Source organism: Typha latifolia, chromosome 2, assembly GCF_019914945.1.
Source record: "Typha latifolia isolate L0001 chromosome 2, TyphaL0001v2, whole genome shotgun sequence".
NCBI classification, from domain to species: Eukaryota; Viridiplantae; Streptophyta; class Magnoliopsida; order Poales; family Typhaceae; genus Typha; species Typha latifolia.
This window is the reverse complement of record NC_133087.1, coordinates 1,421,043-1,440,813: the sequence shown is the minus strand read 5'-3', so window position 1 is coordinate 1,440,813 and position 19,771 is coordinate 1,421,043. Positions and strand designations below refer to the sequence as shown.

At 37.7% G+C, this 19,771-nt stretch overlaps 2 protein-coding genes across 5 annotated transcripts; both read left to right on the top strand.

The window, feature by feature from the left end:
- The first annotated feature begins 97 nt into the window (after nt 1-97).
- Nucleotides 98-4,741, top strand: LOC140781052 (SNF2 domain-containing protein CLASSY 2-like). The gene is made up of 6 exons (XM_073126829.1): nt 98-272; nt 347-419; nt 539-789; nt 887-2,128; nt 2,384-2,542; nt 2,642-4,741. The coding sequence occupies exons 2-6, from the start codon at nt 389-391 to the stop codon at nt 4,565-4,567; spliced, it is 3,609 nt and encodes a 1,202-aa protein (XP_072982930.1). The 5' UTR covers nt 98-272; nt 347-388; the 3' UTR covers nt 4,568-4,741.
- Nucleotides 4,742-5,548: 807 nt separating this feature from the next.
- LOC140780940 (protein BREAST CANCER SUSCEPTIBILITY 2 homolog B-like) lies at nt 5,549-17,479 on the top strand. Of its 4 annotated transcripts, none has more exons than XR_012107605.1 (28): nt 5,549-5,737; nt 5,838-5,954; nt 6,070-6,201; nt 7,058-7,189; nt 7,326-7,466; nt 7,664-7,744; nt 7,986-8,126; nt 8,268-8,402; nt 9,580-10,588; nt 10,680-10,723; nt 10,804-10,922; nt 11,005-11,159; nt 11,872-11,994; nt 12,079-12,312; nt 12,387-12,468; nt 12,545-12,595; nt 12,681-12,753; nt 12,856-12,967; nt 13,049-13,120; nt 14,018-14,201; nt 14,277-14,459; nt 14,817-14,959; nt 15,030-15,092; nt 15,173-15,386; nt 15,613-15,780; nt 15,895-15,972; nt 16,085-16,179; nt 16,514-17,479. XR_012107605.1 is itself a non-coding variant. In XM_073126664.1 (27 exons), the coding sequence occupies exons 1-26, from the start codon at nt 5,581-5,583 to the stop codon at nt 15,961-15,963; spliced, it is 4,143 nt and encodes a 1,380-aa protein (XP_072982765.1). In that variant the 5' UTR covers nt 5,549-5,580; the 3' UTR covers nt 15,964-15,972; nt 16,085-17,479. The 4 variants fall into 4 exon arrangements, 1 of the variants encoding a protein (XP_072982765.1); XR_012107604.1 differs by having other exon boundaries at nt 10,804-10,931; XM_073126664.1 differs by having other exon boundaries at nt 10,804-10,931; nt 16,085-17,479.
- The last annotated feature ends 2,292 nt before the right edge of the window (nt 17,480-19,771 follow it).

The following is a 19,771-nucleotide window of genomic DNA, read 5'->3' as shown; positions in this document are numbered from 1 at the left end:
CGCTTAGCTCACGTGCTTAGTATTCTTAGCACGGCGCCACTTTCTACACGAAACGAAGCGGAGTCCAAAAAACTTTGGTCCATTACTCCATAGTGCTGTTTATAGTATCTGCCATCTCTCTCTCTCTCTCGATGTAATCAAGAAATCCCTTTTACACCCCCCCAAATCCCTTTTACACCCCCCCCTTCTCCGTTACAGACAGCTAGCTCTCTCCTCCATCATCCTCTCTGCAAGTACTCCTCGCCGACACCTCGCCGCGACGTCGCTTCCAGGTTCGTGCTCACGTGTGCGTGTGTGGGAAATTTTGCATTGTGGTAAAAAACTATTTACTAATTTCTTCTCCCAGAGGTGCAATTGTAAAACGCTCCAAGCTTTCCTGCCTTCCTAAATGACCCGCAAACATCCGATCGGTGCAACTCGTAAGCCCTTTCCAGGGGGATCCGTACATATTCTTGTCAACTTAAATTTCCCTGAACTTCAAGTCTAGATTTTTCACCTCATGTTGTTCTGCCTATTGTATTATCATCTTTGCATGCAGCATTTGAGGCATTTTATCATGGATCATGGCATGGAGTAGATTATGTGAGCATCAGGAGTGGGAGCATTTTTGTTCAGTTTAAGTGCCATGGAACTGTCGTGGACTATAACATTCACGGAGATTGTCTTCGTATGCGATCGCGAAGAGCAGACGTGATAGATTGCACGCAGCTCCTGAGGCCGGGCGTTGATGTCTGTGCACTTTTGGCTCACCGAGCTGCGGCAAGTTCCGAACAAGAACGACAAGCACCCGTACGCTAACTTATCATAGTTTAGCTTATATCTAGTTCCCATCATATGCTCATGCTTTATTATGGTCTAATTATTTTAGAGCCTTTATCACCTGCAGAAGCTCTTGTGGCATGATGCCAAAATTATCTCAATCAAGAGAATTCCTCATGGAGATCGATGTGATTGCCTATTTTCTATCATCTTCTACAGAAACGAATCGCCAATTAGTATGAAGAAGTCGGTGGCTGACAGAAGAGCTCGGATTGTTACTCTTGACAACATCGCGGTACTGCAAAGGCTCCAAAAGGAGGCCAGTGAAGATGGATATCATCAATGGAACTCTACTGAGGACTGTATCTCTTCAATTAAAAGCAAGCTGCTCAGTGACACATTTTCTTCTGAAATTTCATGGCTCCTTGTGTTATCTACTCTGAAAGGGGTTGATTTTGGTATAAAGTTGGTGCAAGACAAGATTGTCTATCATATCCTAGACAATGAGCTAGGACCAGCTGCCATACTTGACGTTCAATCAGATCGTCTTGGTGATAATGTCTCTCCAAATTATAAGGAGACCATGAAGATCATGTTTTTCCAATTACATGATGAAACTATGCACCCCAAGATTGAAGCTCTTACATTGATGGCTTCCAAGGAGATGGCCATTCAAAATAAAAACTTTGAGGAGGGTCTTATTGATACCAAGTCAGAAAGTGAATCAGATGTTGAGATTCTATATGACCAGATGAATTTGAGGCACTCTAAACGTCAAAAGATCCTGCCAGACCGTTTTACTAGTTATTCCTCGCCGAATTTTGATCGATGTTCTACCAAAAAGATGGTGGATGATTTGAGCATTGAAAAGCTAGAAACACCAGAAAATAATTTAGAGTCTGGTTTGCCAATAAATGAAAATTTGACCCCTTTGGAGATGCAATATATGATAATGGTTGAGGGGCAAACTCTGGAGCTTCATCTCCAAAATCGACCCATCGGAAGTAAAAAGGTGCCAAACGGTTCATGCAGACAACCTCAGACTGGAAGTTCCTTCTCACATAAAAGCCACTATTTTTCTGCACAGGCATATCAGAGAAAGTATTCAAACAAAAAAAAGCTGCTAAATGAAACTGAGTTCAAGAAAATGATAGACACTTGTGTAGGCAATATTAAAAGCGAGATTAATAGACAAAATGAACCTACTATTCAAAAAAAGGCAAATGCACCAACATGTGATTCAGAAGAAGCAGAAGATTTTACCTGGTCACCATCCACCGAAGATCAAGTGGAGATAGAAGAGCATGAAGAACTATGGAAAGAAATGGAACATTCTTTAACCACACTTACACTTCTTGAACAAAATCAGGTGTTCATCTGATTAAACTTCTCTTTGCTAGGAATCTTCTATCTGTTTGTATAGCATCCTTGTGCCTCTTCAATAATATTTCCTGCTCTTGCATCCCCTTGGACTAATACAAGTATCAGACGAATTATTCTCCTCTTAAAATTGTTGTTGAAACTTACAAATCAAAAGGACCATTATGTATTTTATTTAGAATTGCTGCAAAATTTATATACAAATTTGTCTATTATTCTAATAATAAGATTGGAGAATTGTCAGATATTCGAGTCAGAATTACGCAGTGAAACCGGCATAAATTCAGAAAAAAATGGAGAACAACAATGCCAACATGATTACAGGATGAATGAAGAAGCTGGAATTGTCTGCAGGTTATGCAACTTTGTATGCACTGAGATAAGATACGTTTCACCACCAGTGGTAAGTTTACTTCTGAACTAGTAAACAAGAGCAAGTGTTACTATGATTCCAGTTTTTTTAATCTTTTGAGACAATGTCTCTTATGTTTATCTCATGCAGTTGCATGGTGATGGCCGCTTCTCATATAAGGGAAGAGTGGACACAAGAGCATTTTGGTATCCTGATTTGCAAATTGATCCTTTTCATAATGTTACCTCCCCGTGGGACATCTCACAAGAAGAATGCCATAGGAACATATGGACTTCTATCCCTGATCTTAAGTTAAAATTGCATCCTCACCAAAAAACGGCTTTTGAGTTTATATGGAGCAACATCACTGGATCTCTGGAACCTGAAGGGATGAACCGTCAATCAGAGAATACTGGTGGCTGTGTTATCTCGCATTCCCCTGGGTCAGGAAAGACTTTACTTATGATCTCATTTATCAATAGCTACTTGAGCCTATATCCAAAAACACGTCCATTAGTACTTACTCCTAAGACTGCACTGTATACGTGGCGTAAAGAATTTCAGAAATGGGGAGTTCCAATTCCTCTATATCTGATCAATCAAGATGAAAGTTATGAGATAGAATCGCAGGACTGCAGAATCAGGGAGTTCTCTTCAGTTTCTCGCAGACCAAATAGAAGGATGTTGAAGATTATGAATTCTCTAGGAAAGCTACGGCAGTGGCATGAACATCCAAGTGTTCTTCTTATGACTTATTCTTCCTTCTTATCACTTTCAAGAGAAGACTCAAAGCTCGAATATACGACAGTTTTGGCAAATGTGCTGCAAAATAGTCCTGGGCTATTAATTCTAGATGAGGGGCACAACCCAAGAAGCACAAGGTCTAAGTTGAGAAAGCTGTTGATGAAAGTGAAAACTGAATTTCGAATTCTTCTTTCTGGAACATTATTTCAAAATAACTTTGAAGAATATTTCAACACCATATCTTTGGCAAGGCCTCGTTTTATTCATGATGTGATAAGTGAACTAGACCCATGTAAGACTAATACTTCCAGTAGAAGAAAGCGAAAGGAAAAACAATCAAAGAGGGTATGTCGTAAGGAGAGATTAGCAAGAAAACTTTTTGTGGAAAGAATTGGACAAAAGATTGAATCAAGTGAAGAGGATGAGAGAAAGCAAGGTTTTGATTTGTTAAAAAGAGTCACATCTAGATTTATTGATGTTTATGAAGGTGAAAAATCAAGTACGCTTCCTGGGTTGCAAATCTATACACTTGCCTTGGTACCTACAGATATTCAGCATGAAATCTTATCAAAGCTCCAAAGGGTTGTAACACATAAAAGGTACCCTCTTGAACTGGAGTTGCTAATCACCGTTGGTTCCATCCATCCATGGCTTATAAAATCAGTAGCCTGTGTCAGTAATTTTTTCAGTAGCGAAGAGCTAGAAAAAATCAACAACTATAAAGGAAATTTCCAGAGTGGTTCCAAGGTGAAGTTTGTAATTGATCTGGTGCACAAATCTACCATCAGGGGAGAGAGAGTATTGGTTTTCTGTCACAATCTCTCTCCAATAAAACTGCTGGTGGAGTTGTTTGAGCTTGTTTTTGGATGGCACAGAGGGGAGGAAGTGTTGGTGCTTCAAGGTGAGCAAGAACTATCGGTGCGTGCAAAAGTGATGGATAGTTTTAATGGAGACTTTGAAGGTAAAAGAAAGGTCTTACTTGCTTCAACCAATGCTTGTGCCGAGGGCATTAGTTTGACAGCAGCTTCGAGGTTGGTTATGCTGGACTCTGAATGGAATCATTCAAAGACCAGGCAAGCAATTGCAAGAGCATTCCGGCCAGGGCAGGAGAGAGTGGTGTATGTTTATCTTCTGTTAGCATCAGGGACATGGGAAGAGGATAAGTACGAAAGCAATCTAAGGAAGGCTTGGATGTCGAAGATGATTTTTCGTGGCCAATCTGTCAATTATTCTACCTGCAGGCAGGTGGAACATATCAGTGATGAGCTCCTCAAAGAGCTCGTCGATGAAGACCAGACTAAGACATTCCATATGATAACGAAACATGACTAAATGATTGGAATCATTTTGTAAGATATTATTAGCTTTCATTTTATAGAGACTGTATCATAGATAAGAATCCCCTCAGATTTTGTTGTGTTTTCTTTGTCCTTGGAGAAATGTATATGAGGGAGCTTCTTGGATAATAGTTATATGAAGGATTAAAGTCACTACAAACTTGCCAAACCATACTGCCAGTCTGCCAGTGATGAACTTATTTCTAGCACAAATTTATGCTGTCTGATTTGCCTTTGCAGCTCTTCAAACTCGCAAGGTTATCCATCTATAAATGAAAGTTTATAACCCAATTTGACAACTTATATATATATGGAGATAGATTATAAACTTCATAACGTAAATTCCTGGAAAAATTCAACACTTTGCTCTCCCTGGAATTTAATACATTTGACTTCTATCCTAATCATAAAACAGCATAAATTTAAGCTTCCATCCTAATCGAGTGTTAACAAAGGTGAGCTGCATAAATTTCTCAATATTGAGCTGCTATATCACATCACTCATCTCTGTTTTTTTTTAAATATTATTTTTCAATTTATATCCTCTAATAGTAATACAATGACTCCTAATTTTCTTGAGATTTGTATCTCTGTTCCCACCGACTTAATAAAAAAATAAGGTTATTTTTGCACGTATAGCCCAGAAAACTCCTTTTTTTATGACAATTTAAAATTGATATTTTATATGCATACCCCTTAAAATATATGTTATTTATATACATAGTTACTTTTCAAATTAAATAAAAGTAATGTAATAATAATAATAATAATAATATAAAAGTACTCTTAAATAAGAGAAATACTCAAAATCTATAATAAAAATATTGGAAACTATATACGAATGCTAACTTCAGAAGGCATACTAATAAATAAAGGATTTTAAAAAAGTATATATTAAAAAATTCAAAAATTACAAATTTTGTTATCTTCCCGCCTTTTCTCTGTCCCCTCCAATTCCACCACTAGTCAGAGAAAATTAGGGGATTAGGAAAAGGAGCGACGCCTGAGATGCCGACGTGGCAGATCCTCCCGACCACCGACGGCCACTTCCGATGGGTCATCGCCGGGGAAGATTCCGCTCTCCGGCAGGAGATCTCAGTGGAAACCCTAGATACCGGAGACGAGATATCTCGTCTTACTTCCATGGCCGATCTCTTCCTTCAAGGTGAACCCCTAACCTCCCGATTCTTGTAAGAATTGATGTGATCTCTCTCGATCTCATCTAATAGCATTTCCTCATCCCATCTCATCCTTTGATCTCCAAGCTCGCCCGAATATTCTAGAGGACAGCGCCGGAGCACCGATGTTTCGCACAGGATTGGGCAGGTCTGTCACGGTGAGCGAGAGACCGATTAAGAAGGGAAGGTCTCTTGTTGAGGGAGGTGATGGCCTTTCTTAGAGGTCTTTTTGTCCTAAGATTTCTTGGATAACTCATAGATATATTTGATGCACCTTAGGCGGTTCATGAATTACTGTTTGATACTACCTTATCTATAGGAGATGAGAGATTTTCGGATGGCTGTGGTGCATTTCCATTGTTTCGAACTGGATCTGGGAAAACGGTATCAGTCAAGGAATCTTCGATCCAGAAGGCAACGGTTCTTCTTGAAGGAGATGTTGCCGGAAAAGGTGAGTTTTCTCATATATAATATTGTTAACTTTGTTATTTTCTTGCTAGAAGAATCTACACCTCTGTTATTTTTCTTGGTAGTAGAATCTACAAGCTTCACTAAGAAATGTAAAAATTAATTTAATCTGCATGAGGCGAGGCCTCTTATTAAGGAGTTTTTAACAGTATTGAGGTCCTTTTGCACTAAGATTCTTGGATTAGTCATAGATATGTTTGATGTCTTAGGTGTTCCCTAAATCATCGTTTACACTGCCTACTCTTTAGGAGACAAATTTGGGGATTATTGTGGTGCATTTCCTATGCTTCAAATTGACTGGACTAGCTGGAGTTGGCAGATTTACTCCCTCCGCCCTGTTTACCCCCATATCCCCGCTGCATTTCTATTCGTTGCGAGGCGGGCCATCCACCTGATCATGGTGTTGGTCCGTAGGACTATGAATGGATTCGCCTTTGGCCTCTGGGCACATCGGAACTGCATGAGTTCACCAGGGTGGAGCACAGTCCACCAAAATCGGCATAGGTTAGGTGCTATTGAAAATAACAACTAGTTAATCTTTGATCCAGAAGGCGACGACTCTTTTTGAAGATGTTTCCAGAAAAGGTGAATATTCACACTGTTAATAACCCAATATTGTTGTCTGTTGTTATTTTCTTGATGGTAGAGTCTACAAGAATCACAGAAGAGATGTAAAAATATATTAATCTGCATGAGGTGAGGTCTCTTATGGAGGGAGGTGATGGCATTGTTGATTTGTTGTTCTTAGAGGTCCTTTTGTCCTAAGATTTCTTGGAGTAATCATAGATATGTTTGATGCATCTTAGATGTTTCATTGATTGATGCTACCTTCTCTTTAGGAGACGAGAGATTTGGAGACGGTTGTGGTGTGTTTCCAATGTTTCAAACTGCATCCGGGAAAAGGGTAGCAGTAATGGAATCTTCGATCCAGAGGGCAATGACTCTTCTTGAAGGAGACGTTGCTGGAAAAGGTGAGTTTTCTCACTGTTAATAATACTGTTTCCTTTGTTGTTTTTCTTGATAGTAGATTCTAGTCATCTATAGGCTTCACATAAGAGATGTAAAAATAAATTTAATCTGCATGATTCTTGCTATTCTTTTCTCTAGGTGCTGCAATAAACTTAGAGGACAGCAGAGGCAATGAGGCTATTCCTATGTTTCAAACTGGATCAGGAAAACCGGTTACAGTGAGAGGAGACTCAATTAGGAAGGCAGTTTCTGTTCTTGAAATAGAGGCTATGAGGAAAGGTATAATGGTGGTTCTTTATCTTTGTATCCATCATACTTCTTTAATTCAGAAGAAAGTGGAATGTATATTTGATCGATCATTTTACAGATTCTTATGCATTTGTACTTTCCTTGACATTAGTTATTCTATTTCTCTTTGAGTAATGAAGAACTTGTAGAGGACACTGGTGATGGTCACTTTATTACTCTCTATACAGGATCAGGGAAAAGATTGAGTATGAGAAGGTCATCAAGTCAGAAAGCAGCAACTGTTCTTGAAGGAGAGGGTGTTGAGAAAGGTAAATTAAGGCTGCCCCATTTTGGTTCTAGACTTCTACATGCTTTATCTAATATTTTTTTTTGGTATGGTATGTAATTTGCTATAAATGGTGGTTTTCTTTGTTCCTTTTTTTTCCTGTCTGCAAACTTCAGTGCAAGCTAAAAATCCTATCTGAAAGTTATTCTTATGTCTTTAAAGAATGCTTTATGCTACTGGCTAAAAGGAATTATCTGCATGCTTAATACCATTTATCCCTGTAGGCTTTGAAAATAGTTTAGAGGGCTGCAGTGGCAATGAGGACTTTCCTGTGTTTCGTACTGGATCAGGGAAACCAGTTACAGTGAGACAAGACTCACTTAAGAAGGCAATTTCTGTGCTTGAAGGAGAGGCTACAATGAAAAGTATAATGATTGTTCTTTTTTTTCATATCCATTATGCTTCTCTAGTTTGAAAGACATTTAAAAGTAGGTTTTATCGATCAAGGTTAGTAACAACGGATCATTGCATCTATGTCTATTATTTAAATTGTTATTTCTCTACAGAAGAAGAATTTGTAGAGAGCACCCCTGCTGCTCATTTTCCTATTCTCTGTACTGGACTGGGGAAAGAATTAAGGGCAAGACCGTCACCAATTGAGGAGGCAGAAGCTGTTCCTGAGGGAGAGGATGTGGAGAAAGGTAAACTTACGGCTGCTTGATTTTTCATTTCTAGTATGCTTTAGCTAGTGATTTTTCTATACGATAGTTGTTGCTCACACCATGTAGTTTGTAGAAATGGTAGCTTGTTAATTCTCTTGATGCTTGTTTCGGTAAACTTCAGTGCAAGCCCGGGTTTGGTGGATCCTAGAGGTTTGAATACCCATTGATTACTTACAGTATAAGTATTAAAGATTGCTGTATCCTACTGTCCAAAATTATTTATGCTAGACGAATTTGAGAGTGATAAAAGGACAAGGAAAGGATTTTGTAACCCTGGTTCCTTTTTTTTCTATAATTTTTTATTTAACAACTTGGATTAATTTTGACAATACTAAAAAAAATATTCCTTTATAGTATATAAAATAATTTATAAATGAGCAAAGATGGTGGCGACGGCGACGGTGGTGGAAGTAGGTAGAAAAGATGGTGGAGGGATATAGAAAATGAGAATGAATGGTGAAAGTATTTTAGTAATTTGGTCGACGTTAGTTAGTCAAAATAACGTTAGGTTGTTAATTAAAAATAATAAAAGAAAATAAGGATTGGATTATAAAATTTTTAAAAATAGAGTTTGAATTACAAAATAGATAAAATATAGGGTGTGATTTGTTAAAATCACAAAGGATAATGAAAATAAAAGATTCAGCTCAAAACTTTTACTTTTTTGAGTTTCTATAACTTCCTTTTATCTACTTCGGTGTGCATCTTTTTATCTTTCATATTCTGATTCGGTCCCTTGGCTGCCTTAGAAAGGTGTCAAGCACCTCTATTTTGTTGGAACTACATAATAGTCATATATGACGAGCCTAGGGCTAAGCGGATAATAGATGAATATAGTGGGTTAGGTATTCAATAGATATGAGTAGCTTTAATAAAGTTGGGTCTTATATGTTACAGTCACCTTCATTTTGCTCTACTTTTGAGCATTTGGCATCATATAATTGGTAGCATGGACTTGAGTAACTGTGCAGCCCAAGGTATTTGATGTTTTGGAATTTTGAATTGTTCCACACTCATTTGGCATCATATAATTGGTAGCATGGACTCGAGTAACTAACTGGCTTTTGGATAACTAAAATGTCAAGATGTTGTCCATTATTTTTATAGAATTTTCTTTCAGTCACTGATTGCATTTCTTCTCATGTCAACTTTCCAGAGAGACTGCATAAGTACGATGCTAATGGAGAGTACATCTCTGGTTCGCTTTTCCAGACATGCTCAGGAAAAGCAGTAAATATTTCTTCAGATGGCCTTTCCAGAGCTGCTACTTTGTTGGGTTTGAAGGGAAATGACATCTCTGCAATGCAAATTTTTGGGCTGGCAGATGATAAATTAGGCACAAGAATAAGTCCTAAATGGGAAAATTCACGTGACAGGCTCTGGAGAAATGTGAGCCCTCGAACTGCTGGCATATGTAGGCTTGATCCTTTGAATACTCAAATGGGTCAGAGAGAATCCAATGGCTGTTCAAGGGATTTTGGCATGTCAGGAAACCGATTGTTTAAAAATGCATGCCAAATCTCTCGAGGGTCTGAGGTCTCTACATCTGATTCTGCCCAGCCTCCAATTAGGTTCCATACGGCAGGAGGAAGTTCCATATCAATTTCTAATAATGCATTACAGCGGGCAAGGGGCCTTCTTGGTGACTCAGAGTTGGAAGTTTTACATAAAGATGTGAAAATAAGTCAGCCATTGGTCTCTATTCCTGGAGATGATACACTATTTGATGAGATCTCTCGCAACAAAGAAAATATACCTGATGATTGTTTTCATGAAGGTGTTACGAGGAGCATAAATGTATCAACAAACTTCTCTCATTTGCAATCATCTTCTGACTTGAAACAATCTGCTCCTGTTTGGTCTACTGATTCTCAGAGATACATCCTGAACCAAGTGAATTCCGGTGAATTTCTTTTGGGGAAAAATTGTCGGTCAAGCAGCAAAATATCTTATGTAAAAGAGTCTTTGAACAAGGACTTGTGTGCTAGCACGGCATCTGACACTCTGATAATGGCTGAGGAAAATAGGATACCAGGTGGACCCCTGGTTGAAATCTCTAACCACGTGGGTGCAGATCATGGCTATATGGATCGGCTAGATAGTGAAAAGAGAAGACTTGGAAGAAGAAACTCTCTCTCTCCATTTAAAAGACCACGCTATTCTAGGTTTGTTTGATTCGCAAATTCTATTGTAAATGGAGCTGTAAAGCTTATCATTCTATCATGCTTCTAATACTTCCTGATGGTCCTGATTCAGGTTCATCACTCCTTTGAACAGCAGCACATCCTTCTTCTCTTCTGGTAATGGGTGGAATATGTAATGACCTCGTTCCTGTGCATATATTTTTTTTCTTTAATGAACCAGTGAGCTGATTTTGTAGGGGCATCAACATTATCTACTATAGATGATGATTGTCGCAGAACGAGTTTGTCCGCTCATTTTCCATTTGCATTTAAAAGGAAGAAGCTAAAGGAATTTTTTGGCGGGCCTCCTCCTAAAGTAGACTTGGTATTTGATATGTTATTTGGAGTAATGTACCTGTCCTTCTCAATTAATAAACTATAGCTTTTATGTAATTCAGAAGGGGTATGTACCGGATGACGTGAAACACATGATTGCAGACAATGCAGCAAAGTACAAATTTCATGATGCATCTGGTTTTGCTAGGATCGGGGTAGAAGCGTTCCAGAATATGCTGCTTCAGTCTGGTGCTTCATTATCAAGTGTAACTAAAGAGTGAGTCTGATTCGTACTCGACATACTATTCAAAATATTTTAGGCGACCCTGAATAGTTGAGATTAGCGATTCTGTCGTTGTTGAGATTGCCGTATGCAAGGGAGTATATAGCAGGAGTCTTCTATTTAGGTTCTTGAACTTCTTGTGGAAACTCAGCAGAACTTTGGTCCTGCACCTGCTTCCTTAGCATTTCTTGTATAAACTCTCTGTAAGGATGCCGGTCCCTTGAACTTGTAGCTGTATTCTATTCAAGCTCCCTATTCAAGCTCTGGTTGAGGCAACTAAGAGCAGGATACATGAGGTGTCCATTGTTATTATTAATAGGTTAGAGGTGTCAAGCATTGAGGATATGTTAAAAGTGCTGAGATATATTTAACGATCTCTGAAAACACATTTTTGTGCACTGTATACACAGTACTCTATAGTAGTATATGAGTTTCTAGTGTGAAGTGTAGTGTCTACTACAGCAACTAAGAATGCTAATGTCCAGCACACTCTCTAATTTGAATTAGAAGGTTATTGTTCCTTTCATAGTGTTACTACTTACTAATATTTGTGCTATATTCTGCTTTTGAGAATTCAATTGTTGAATAGTTTCTTGTTTCATATCAAATGGTACAATGACAATTAGGTCAGCATATATCATGTTCTTTTCTTCACAACCATATGATTAGCATTCTCATTTTGAAGTTTCCTTGAATATGTCCTTAGGTGGGTTGAAAACCACTACAAATGGATTGTTTGGAAACTTGCATGTCTTGAGAGATCATATCCAGCTAAAGCTAGAGGCAAGTACTTAACAATTTCTACCGTGCTCGAGGAATTAAAATATAGGTGAGATGATGCACAGTCTTTTCATATTGTTGTATGAGTTTTAATGCATATGCATAATTGTAGTATGCATTTTTTTGGACATAGATATGAAAGGGAAGTCAACTATGGCCATAGATCAACAATAAAGAAAATCCTAGAAGGGGATGCTTCACCTGCTTCAATGATGGTTCTATGTGTTTCGGCAATCCGTTCTCATTCTGATCCAAAGACTTGTAAATTAGATGATAAGACTGACATCCATGAAAACAGTGAGATGCTTAGCAGCTCAACTGTGGCTGAAAGTAATCATGCTGCAAAAATTGAATTGACTGATGGATGGTAAGTAATTGGCATGTGCATCATGACCTGATATGGATGCTCTTTGGGAAATTAAAGCATTCATTACTTCACAGGTATTCACTGGATTGCATTGTAGATGTGTTGCTTTCAAAACAACTACTGGCTGGGAAACTTTTTGTTGGGCAGAAGCTTCGGGTATATGGACATTTTTGATACTTGACATTATCATTTACTGAAGTTCTCTCCATCTAAAGATAACTGTATTGTGCAGATATGTGGAGCTAGTTTACGTGGCTGGGTTGGACCTATTTCTTTTGTCGAGGTTAATTTTTTCAACTTCTGTCAGCTGTAAAATAGTGGAGTTTCAGATTTGTATAGTCTAGGAATGATACTTTTTTTTTGGTCAGGCTAATACAGTCAGTTTATTGATACATATGAATGGGACGTATCGGGCGCGCTGGGATGAGCCCTTAGGATTTTGTATGCACTATACACTAACTATGTTAAAGCCTCTTATTTTTTAATCGTGCTGCAATTTGTTTGTGTATCTTCTACATTCTGCTTCTGAACATGCTTCTTTAGGTAAGGGTCTTTGCCCTCCATTGGCATTTAGGTGCATTAAGGGTTCTGGTGGTAAAGTTCCTAGAACTTTGGTTGGAGTTGCAAGGATTTATCCCCTACTGTATAAGGAGAGGTGAGTAATTTATTTACCTTCGGAAAATACTAGTAAGCTTGATTTTAATTTTTAGGGTTAACTAGTAAGTGTTTATTTCAGGTTCCCTACTGGAGAGTCTGTTGTCAGATCAGAGAGAACGGAAAGAAGAGCACTTCAGCTATACCAGCAGAGGTAATTGTTTTGTTTCTTGTACATGTATGACAAAGGACTAGAGAGTTATGATACTTCTTTTTTTACACCTTTCAGATTTATTAATGTGGAGTGCCCACAAGAGCTGGATCCATTCAAACATTTCTCTAGAGTTTCTAGTGGACAATGAAATTATGAACTTATGATTGATTAGTTACAGTATGTTGCTTTTTTTTTAACCTTGGCTTGCTGAATGCTTAGCATCTCTTATCTCAAAAGATTCAGTTAGTACAGAGTACAGACTAGTTGCACTGAAGAATCTGCTCTTAATTCATTGATAGCTGTGTCACTTTTCTTTTGAGCATATTCAGTTTCTCATGTCAAATAGGCTGAATTTAGTTTAGAACTAGTGTGAGCAGCTATGGATTGTGACACATATTATAACCTGAAGGCATCAGTTTGAAGCATTAACATTAAGTAACTTATTTGGCATTAGAGCTAATTCTTTCTAAGTGAATGTAGCCTTTTCTATCTTAAGAAGACAGTGGCACATACTCATAGGAAACTAAAGGAAGGAATTGTAACAAATAATTTCAACAGAACTAGACCAGTCCTGACTCCTGAGAATGTAAAAGGGTGTTTGAAGCCACTCAAAAAGACATGAATGGGCATCTGTGTCACACAGGGCATTGTCATCACATTAAATTCTTGCTTGAAAGTTTGGTGGGGATTTGGTAAAAGGCTTTGCAACAGGAGTGGATCTCTTGTGTTATAATGTGAATTTACTAATGTTTTTACTCATTCTTGTTTTGCATAACCTCATTTCACAAAATGCAGTGCTTAGTGTGCATCTTTTAAAATTTTAATATGGAGAGTACATGCTATTCTGATTTATTCCCTCGTGTGCATTAAGGCAACATTATTTCTGTTGCATTGTAGGAGATCTAACATTGCAGATGATATTATTGCTGAACAACCAGAATTTTATGAAAACATAAATGATAGTGATGAAGGGGCAAAAATTTGTAAGATTCTTGAGAGTGCTGCTGAGCCAGAAGTCATAATGGCAGGTATGAGTGCGGAGCAGCTGATGTCTTTTGCATCTTATAAGGCGAAACAAAAGGTTTGTATTTACTATTTTGCTATTTATAGGTTGGTTTGGCCCGAAAGTAGCTATAAGGAATTTGTTTGGCTGCAGGCTGTTAGGCAATCTGATACACATAAAAAGATTGAGAAAGCTCTGCAAGATGCAGGCCTTAGTTCGAGGGAAGTTACTCCATTTGTGAAAGTCAGGGTAGTGGGGCTTAACAGTAAAAGCTCATCCAGAAAGATCCACCCTAGGGAGGGCATAATTACAATTTGGAATCCAACAGAAAAACATGTACGAATGAACTACTATGCATCCAGTGACAATTTTCAAGTTTTTATTTATTGTTTTCTTAGTTCGGAAGTACTGAGATGCTATAGGAACAACAAGTACCTCAAGATGAAGACCAGAAAGGGGTTATTGATATACTCTATTCCAGTGCAATGGATCAGTGACTTTTTTGCTTGATAGATCAGCAGTAAATGATACGCATGTGAAGAGCATCTTCAAACTATTATAGAATCTCTAGGACTCATCTAGTTTTAAATCTTATTAAATCAGTCTATTATCTTGAAATTCATGTTCTTGGATTTTAAAAAATTAATCTTTTTAATCACGGACTCTTTTCTCACTAATCATGTTTGTCAACAGAAAATTGATTTGGTGGAAGGGCAAATATACTCTGTCACAGGACTTACACCGCTAAACTATGGTACTGATGTCCTTTACTTGCAAGGTAGAGGATCTTCTACACAATGGAAACCCTTGCCTTCCAATCAGACTGGAAATTTTGAGTAAGCAAATACCACAATACTTTGTGATTTGATTGCTAGCATCTGTTTCTCTCATACTTGTTTCTTGTAGACTGTCTTTCACCCCTCGCAAGGCAGTGCTATTGTCAAACTTGGGCGAGGTTCCTCTTGCTAGGTTTGTTTCATCTTTTTTCCTTTTGCATTCTTTAGATTTTGTTCCTTCTGTAAGTCAAATATCTTCTTTTTCTTTTTCAGGGAATTCGACATTGCAGCAGTAGTTTTGCATGTGGGGGATGTTTATATATCTGGACATCAGAAGAAGCAGTGGATTTTTATGACAGATGGTTCTCAATGCACTTCAGAGATGTTTGAAGAACTATATGATTGTCTTCTAGCTGTCAGCTTTTGTTCGCCTATCATTGATAACGATTTGACTGCATTATTTAACCATGCTCTATCAGGAACCATTGTATGTAATCAGCTAATTTGCCCAGAACATATTTTAAGTAGCCTATCCTAGGAAAGTTGATTCACATCGTTCTTTAATAGTAAAGAGGATTATTTACTATTGCTTAGAAATCATGAGTTTGAGCTACAACTTGCTCTTAGCATCACTTCTGTGAGCTAGTATGGTACTGCTATATAACTGGTTTAGGTTGCAAGTCTGACATGTTTGATATATTGTTCCTCCACAGGTTGGATTTTGTAATCTTGTAAAGAGAGCAAGAGACCAAATAAATCATATTTGGGTAGCTGAGGCAACGGAAATCTCCACTTATTGTGCTTCTTATAACCTTCCTGGTAATTCCCATCTCAAGGAAGCAGCAGACTCTAACGAGAAATGGGCAAAAGTATCTTATTTGGTAATATATTAGAATTTGGAGAGGGCTTTTACTCTCTCTCTCTCTCTCTCTCTCTCTCTCTCTCTCTCTCTCTCTCTCTCTCTCTAGCTCCTTTACTTGTTTTGGCTCATGCAGACCCTCCAGAAGCTCAGGGAGAGGGTTTTAAGCATAGTTGGTGGTGATAGAAGACGAGATTTAGATTAAGTACAACAGGTTAGACATGTCTTTCTTGGTGTGTTTTTAATGAGGAATTGCCTACTATTTAGTGTAATAAAAAAAATTGTCATTTTGCTACACACTCTTCTGATTTTTCGATACCTGTCAGGAATATTAATCAGTGGCAATATGCTCCCATTGCAACTTGTAATGCTTAGGATTTCACTGTCAAATTCAACAAGACCGACGAAAAGGTTGTACAAGGTATGGTTGTACTAACATGATCACGAATATAATACAACATTAACCTTTTCATAATTGGATATTATAAGACTGATGTTTTGCTTATGCCAAGGATGATGATTTGATAAATGCGAAGAGGCTTGAACTCTTGAATTGCAAAGAAGAAATTATTTTCTAACAAAGAAGATATTCAGATGAAGAATTTTAGCTGCCCATAGCAATTTTATTTTTATCAACCATCTGAAATATTGATCAATGGAAAGATCTTTCTAGGAGTTCCACTCTTTTATTTTTTTTCTTTTGAAAGGAACTGATTCAGAATGAGATGTCTTTGAATGTGATGGCATTTTTTCAGGAATTTAACTATGAATTCTTGAGGAGCAAGAGTGTACAAGGTAAATCTGGATTACTTCAAAAAGAAAAGGATACAGATGAAGAAATCATGAAGATGTTAGGGTTCTTATTAAATACTGGAAGAGGGTCATTAGTAATTGCTTGCTACAAAGAATTTTGGCACCTGAAGGTATATTTTAGCTTCTTGTTGGCAGGAGGAAGCTGTATTCAGAATAAATATTCTACCACACACTTGCCCACTAACGCCCTTGGCCAACTATTAACTAGCAATGAACATCGCTAAGAAAACTTGGAAGCAACCAATGAGCAAAAAATGCAGCAAACCTCTACTTTTCTTGCTGCAACTAAGTTACTTCAGGGCATGTTTACACTTGATATTATGCTTCTGATCAACTGACTTGGCATTTTTCTACTCAGTGCGGATCAGAAACACTTTTCTCTGTGTTTCTATGCTTTTCCATAACTTTTTCAAGCAGTGTTTCTTCGCTCCCTCATCCTTGGTAAGCACTGAGCAGCTCCTTCACATGAATTCAAGGATGTGTTATTGGATGAGAACATGTTTAGGGAGACGAAGCAATCTGATTCTGAGATGTGTTGGCTGGGAAGCTGCATTTTGAGGCTGAGAGACTTTTCCTAGGGATTGAGCATTGTTGGAAAAGTATCCAATTCGGTTAAGTCATAAGAGCCGAAGCTCTGACTGTAGCCAAGAAAATCAATCATTTGGAGATGATAATATATAATATGGAGTTGAGGAGCATGTGGGAGGGAGAAAATTTTGGTATGATTTAGTCTGCATTGATTGGGAGATGTTTGTCCATTATGCGTCCCGGTATTGTACCAATTGAACTCTAATATTTATTTGTATTCCTCAACCTTCTCTGCAATAATTTCTGTACTGTGTATTATTTCCTTCATTGTCAAAGCCGCCAAGATGGGTTGATCAAAGAGCTCTGTTTTCACTGCTTCATCCCCTTATTCTGCATAGTATCTCAGTTTTTTCAGTAAATTGTTTTTTTAAGCTTTTCAGTTCTGTGTTTCAAAACTCATATATATATATATAATGTACTGTTATATATCAAATTTGAAGTGTGAATGTATTCCTTTAAATGGATTCTATGTGATTGGGGGCATAGTCCCTGCCGACAAGGTGCTAGTACTGTACCAGGAATTGGGTACAGAGTACAGACGCATAAAACGTTGTACCTGGATATTATTTATAGTAGATGTCTCGTAATAGCTACTGTTCAGTTGCATGGCCTTCCCAGTGGATTGCAGGCCCACTTGTGGCCTACCATACTTGCATACTGGTATTTAGCAGTGATGCTAAGAACCCAATGGACCGGACGCCAGGAATTTGGCCCCAACCCAGACAAAATAGTAATATTGAACTGGGTCTAAACAGGCCTAATATGACTCGATTGGAGGCCGTTTGGCTTTATATGTTTAGAAAAAACTGTATATAAGATGCAATATAAAAATGAGTTTTCACCTTGTGGATCTTATAAAATACTTTTTTTTCAAGAACTAAGTTGTACTCAATGCAACGTCTTGACATCCAGTTTAGTTAAAGGGCGTCTAAAATACATTCTTCTACTTTTTAATAGGAAAAGAACGAGCAGAAGATACAAGAATTTTGTTTATATTAGTTTCTCATATAAATAATAGATTTTAGTACCTTAAGTTACATCAAATCGAAAAAAAAAAAGAGCCACTTAGTTTAGCAGACCTGGGTTAGTTTCTGTCACTTTGTATTAGACCGTACAAGTACCACTGTCATAGGACTCTATCTATGTATCCATTCTTGCGTCAAATATCAATATCCAGCGCCAATGCGCAATGGGCATGGAGATTTATATATAATTTATTAGATTCAAACCTAATCAGACAGCTACCCTGAGCTTAACTTAACTTTTATACTTTCTAAAACGGAAACTTTTATACTGGCAAGGTAGATGATGGATAGGATCAGAGATGGATCAACTTGGTGGGGTCCATCGCCACCCACTAGGGTCTAGGGTGCACCCCCACCTCCATGTTGAAGAAGAAAGATCCAACAAAGAGAAGAATTAATTAAAAATTCACCATGTTGGACAACTAGCTTTCATTTGATTGACCATGTCGACTAGACATCAGCGGAGAGAAGGCCAAAGTTGTCATCTCATCTTCCTCATCGTACGTTGGAAAATGACCCAATATACCTGAATATTTTCCGGTGGAAGGCTTGCATCCTCCTTTGGCCCACCTCTTGCCTTGCCTTCACCTCTTCTACTACCAACAAGGGAGAATATATTTGGCTTTCTGCTCTGTATTTCAATGGAGACGATTTCTTTGATCGCCCTAGCTAATAATGTCCATGGTGTTTTTGTCTACTTCGATCCAGCCCTAGATCGGCTGCATGGGCTTCTTCAAACTTCATTTAATTCCACGTAGGACCCACAGCTTCACGTCCAAGTCGGTCGGAAATAAACAACTATATCTATATATCTATATATATATATATTAACACACAAAGTTAACAGTACTTATACTGTTAAATTATCTACAATTTTAAAATCTTCTCGTTAAATATGTATACTTATAAGTTTACAAAAAAAAGAATACTATTTATCAAAAAAAATAGTAACTCAGTTACTTATATTAAATTTAAAAGTATCTATAGTAATTTCTACGTACGGCAAGACAAATGTGAGGATAATTAATCTTATCCGAAATAAATTTGAAGAAAATAAAATAGAATAATCCAATCCTTTTCCCCACTTGTCGTGTACGGTCTTAGCCCTTCTGTCATCATGAACTAATGCTTATCTTATCTACTACCTTCAAGTGGGCTTGGCACGCCCATTTGCTAATCTCTTTCGGCAATAGGATTACCAGCAACCCTCTTCTAATTAATTAAAAAAAATTCCCCCAAATTACTTGAATGAGCATCCCTGTACTTGGTCACTGGAGGAATATTTTGAGCTGTGTATGATAAAGATAGAGAAGTCTATCCGCTTCATAAAATAGTTACCAACTTGTTTCATTAAACAGGGGAAATACAACGATGGTTGCAATAGTAGTTTCGCAATTTGTCTCTTGCCAAGAGCTCTCTCGTTTGTCCTTTTTTGTTATGCCATCATTAAGCGTCTCTTACTAGATTAATTTTATTTTAGTGCAATAGATTATTGGTCCCAATATAAAAAACATGTGAAAACTTTGTACCAGAGTTCATTACGAGTCCCCAAATTATAAAGTATAAACATTCTCATTTTGTTCTAAT

Excerpts from the sequence above, each read along its gene's own strand:
- LOC140780940 (XM_073126664.1), top strand. The coding sequence starts at position 5,581 with ATGCCGACGTGGCAGATCCTCCCGACCACCGACGGCCACTTCCGATGG. Across the intron at positions 7,467-7,663 it reads AATAGAGGCTATGAGGAAAG|GATCAGGGAAAAGATTGAGT; the intron begins GTATAATGGTGG and ends CTCTCTATACAG. Across the intron at positions 10,589-10,679 it reads AAAAGACCACGCTATTCTAG|GTTCATCACTCCTTTGAACA; the intron begins GTTTGTTTGATT and ends GTCCTGATTCAG.
- LOC140781052 (XM_073126829.1), top strand. The coding sequence starts at position 389 with ATGACCCGCAAACATCCGATCGGTGCAACTC. Across the intron at positions 790-886 it reads AACAAGAACGACAAGCACCC|AAGCTCTTGTGGCATGATGC; the intron begins GTACGCTAACTT and ends TATCACCTGCAG. Across the intron at positions 2,129-2,383 it reads CACTTCTTGAACAAAATCAG|ATATTCGAGTCAGAATTACG; the intron begins GTGTTCATCTGA and ends GAGAATTGTCAG.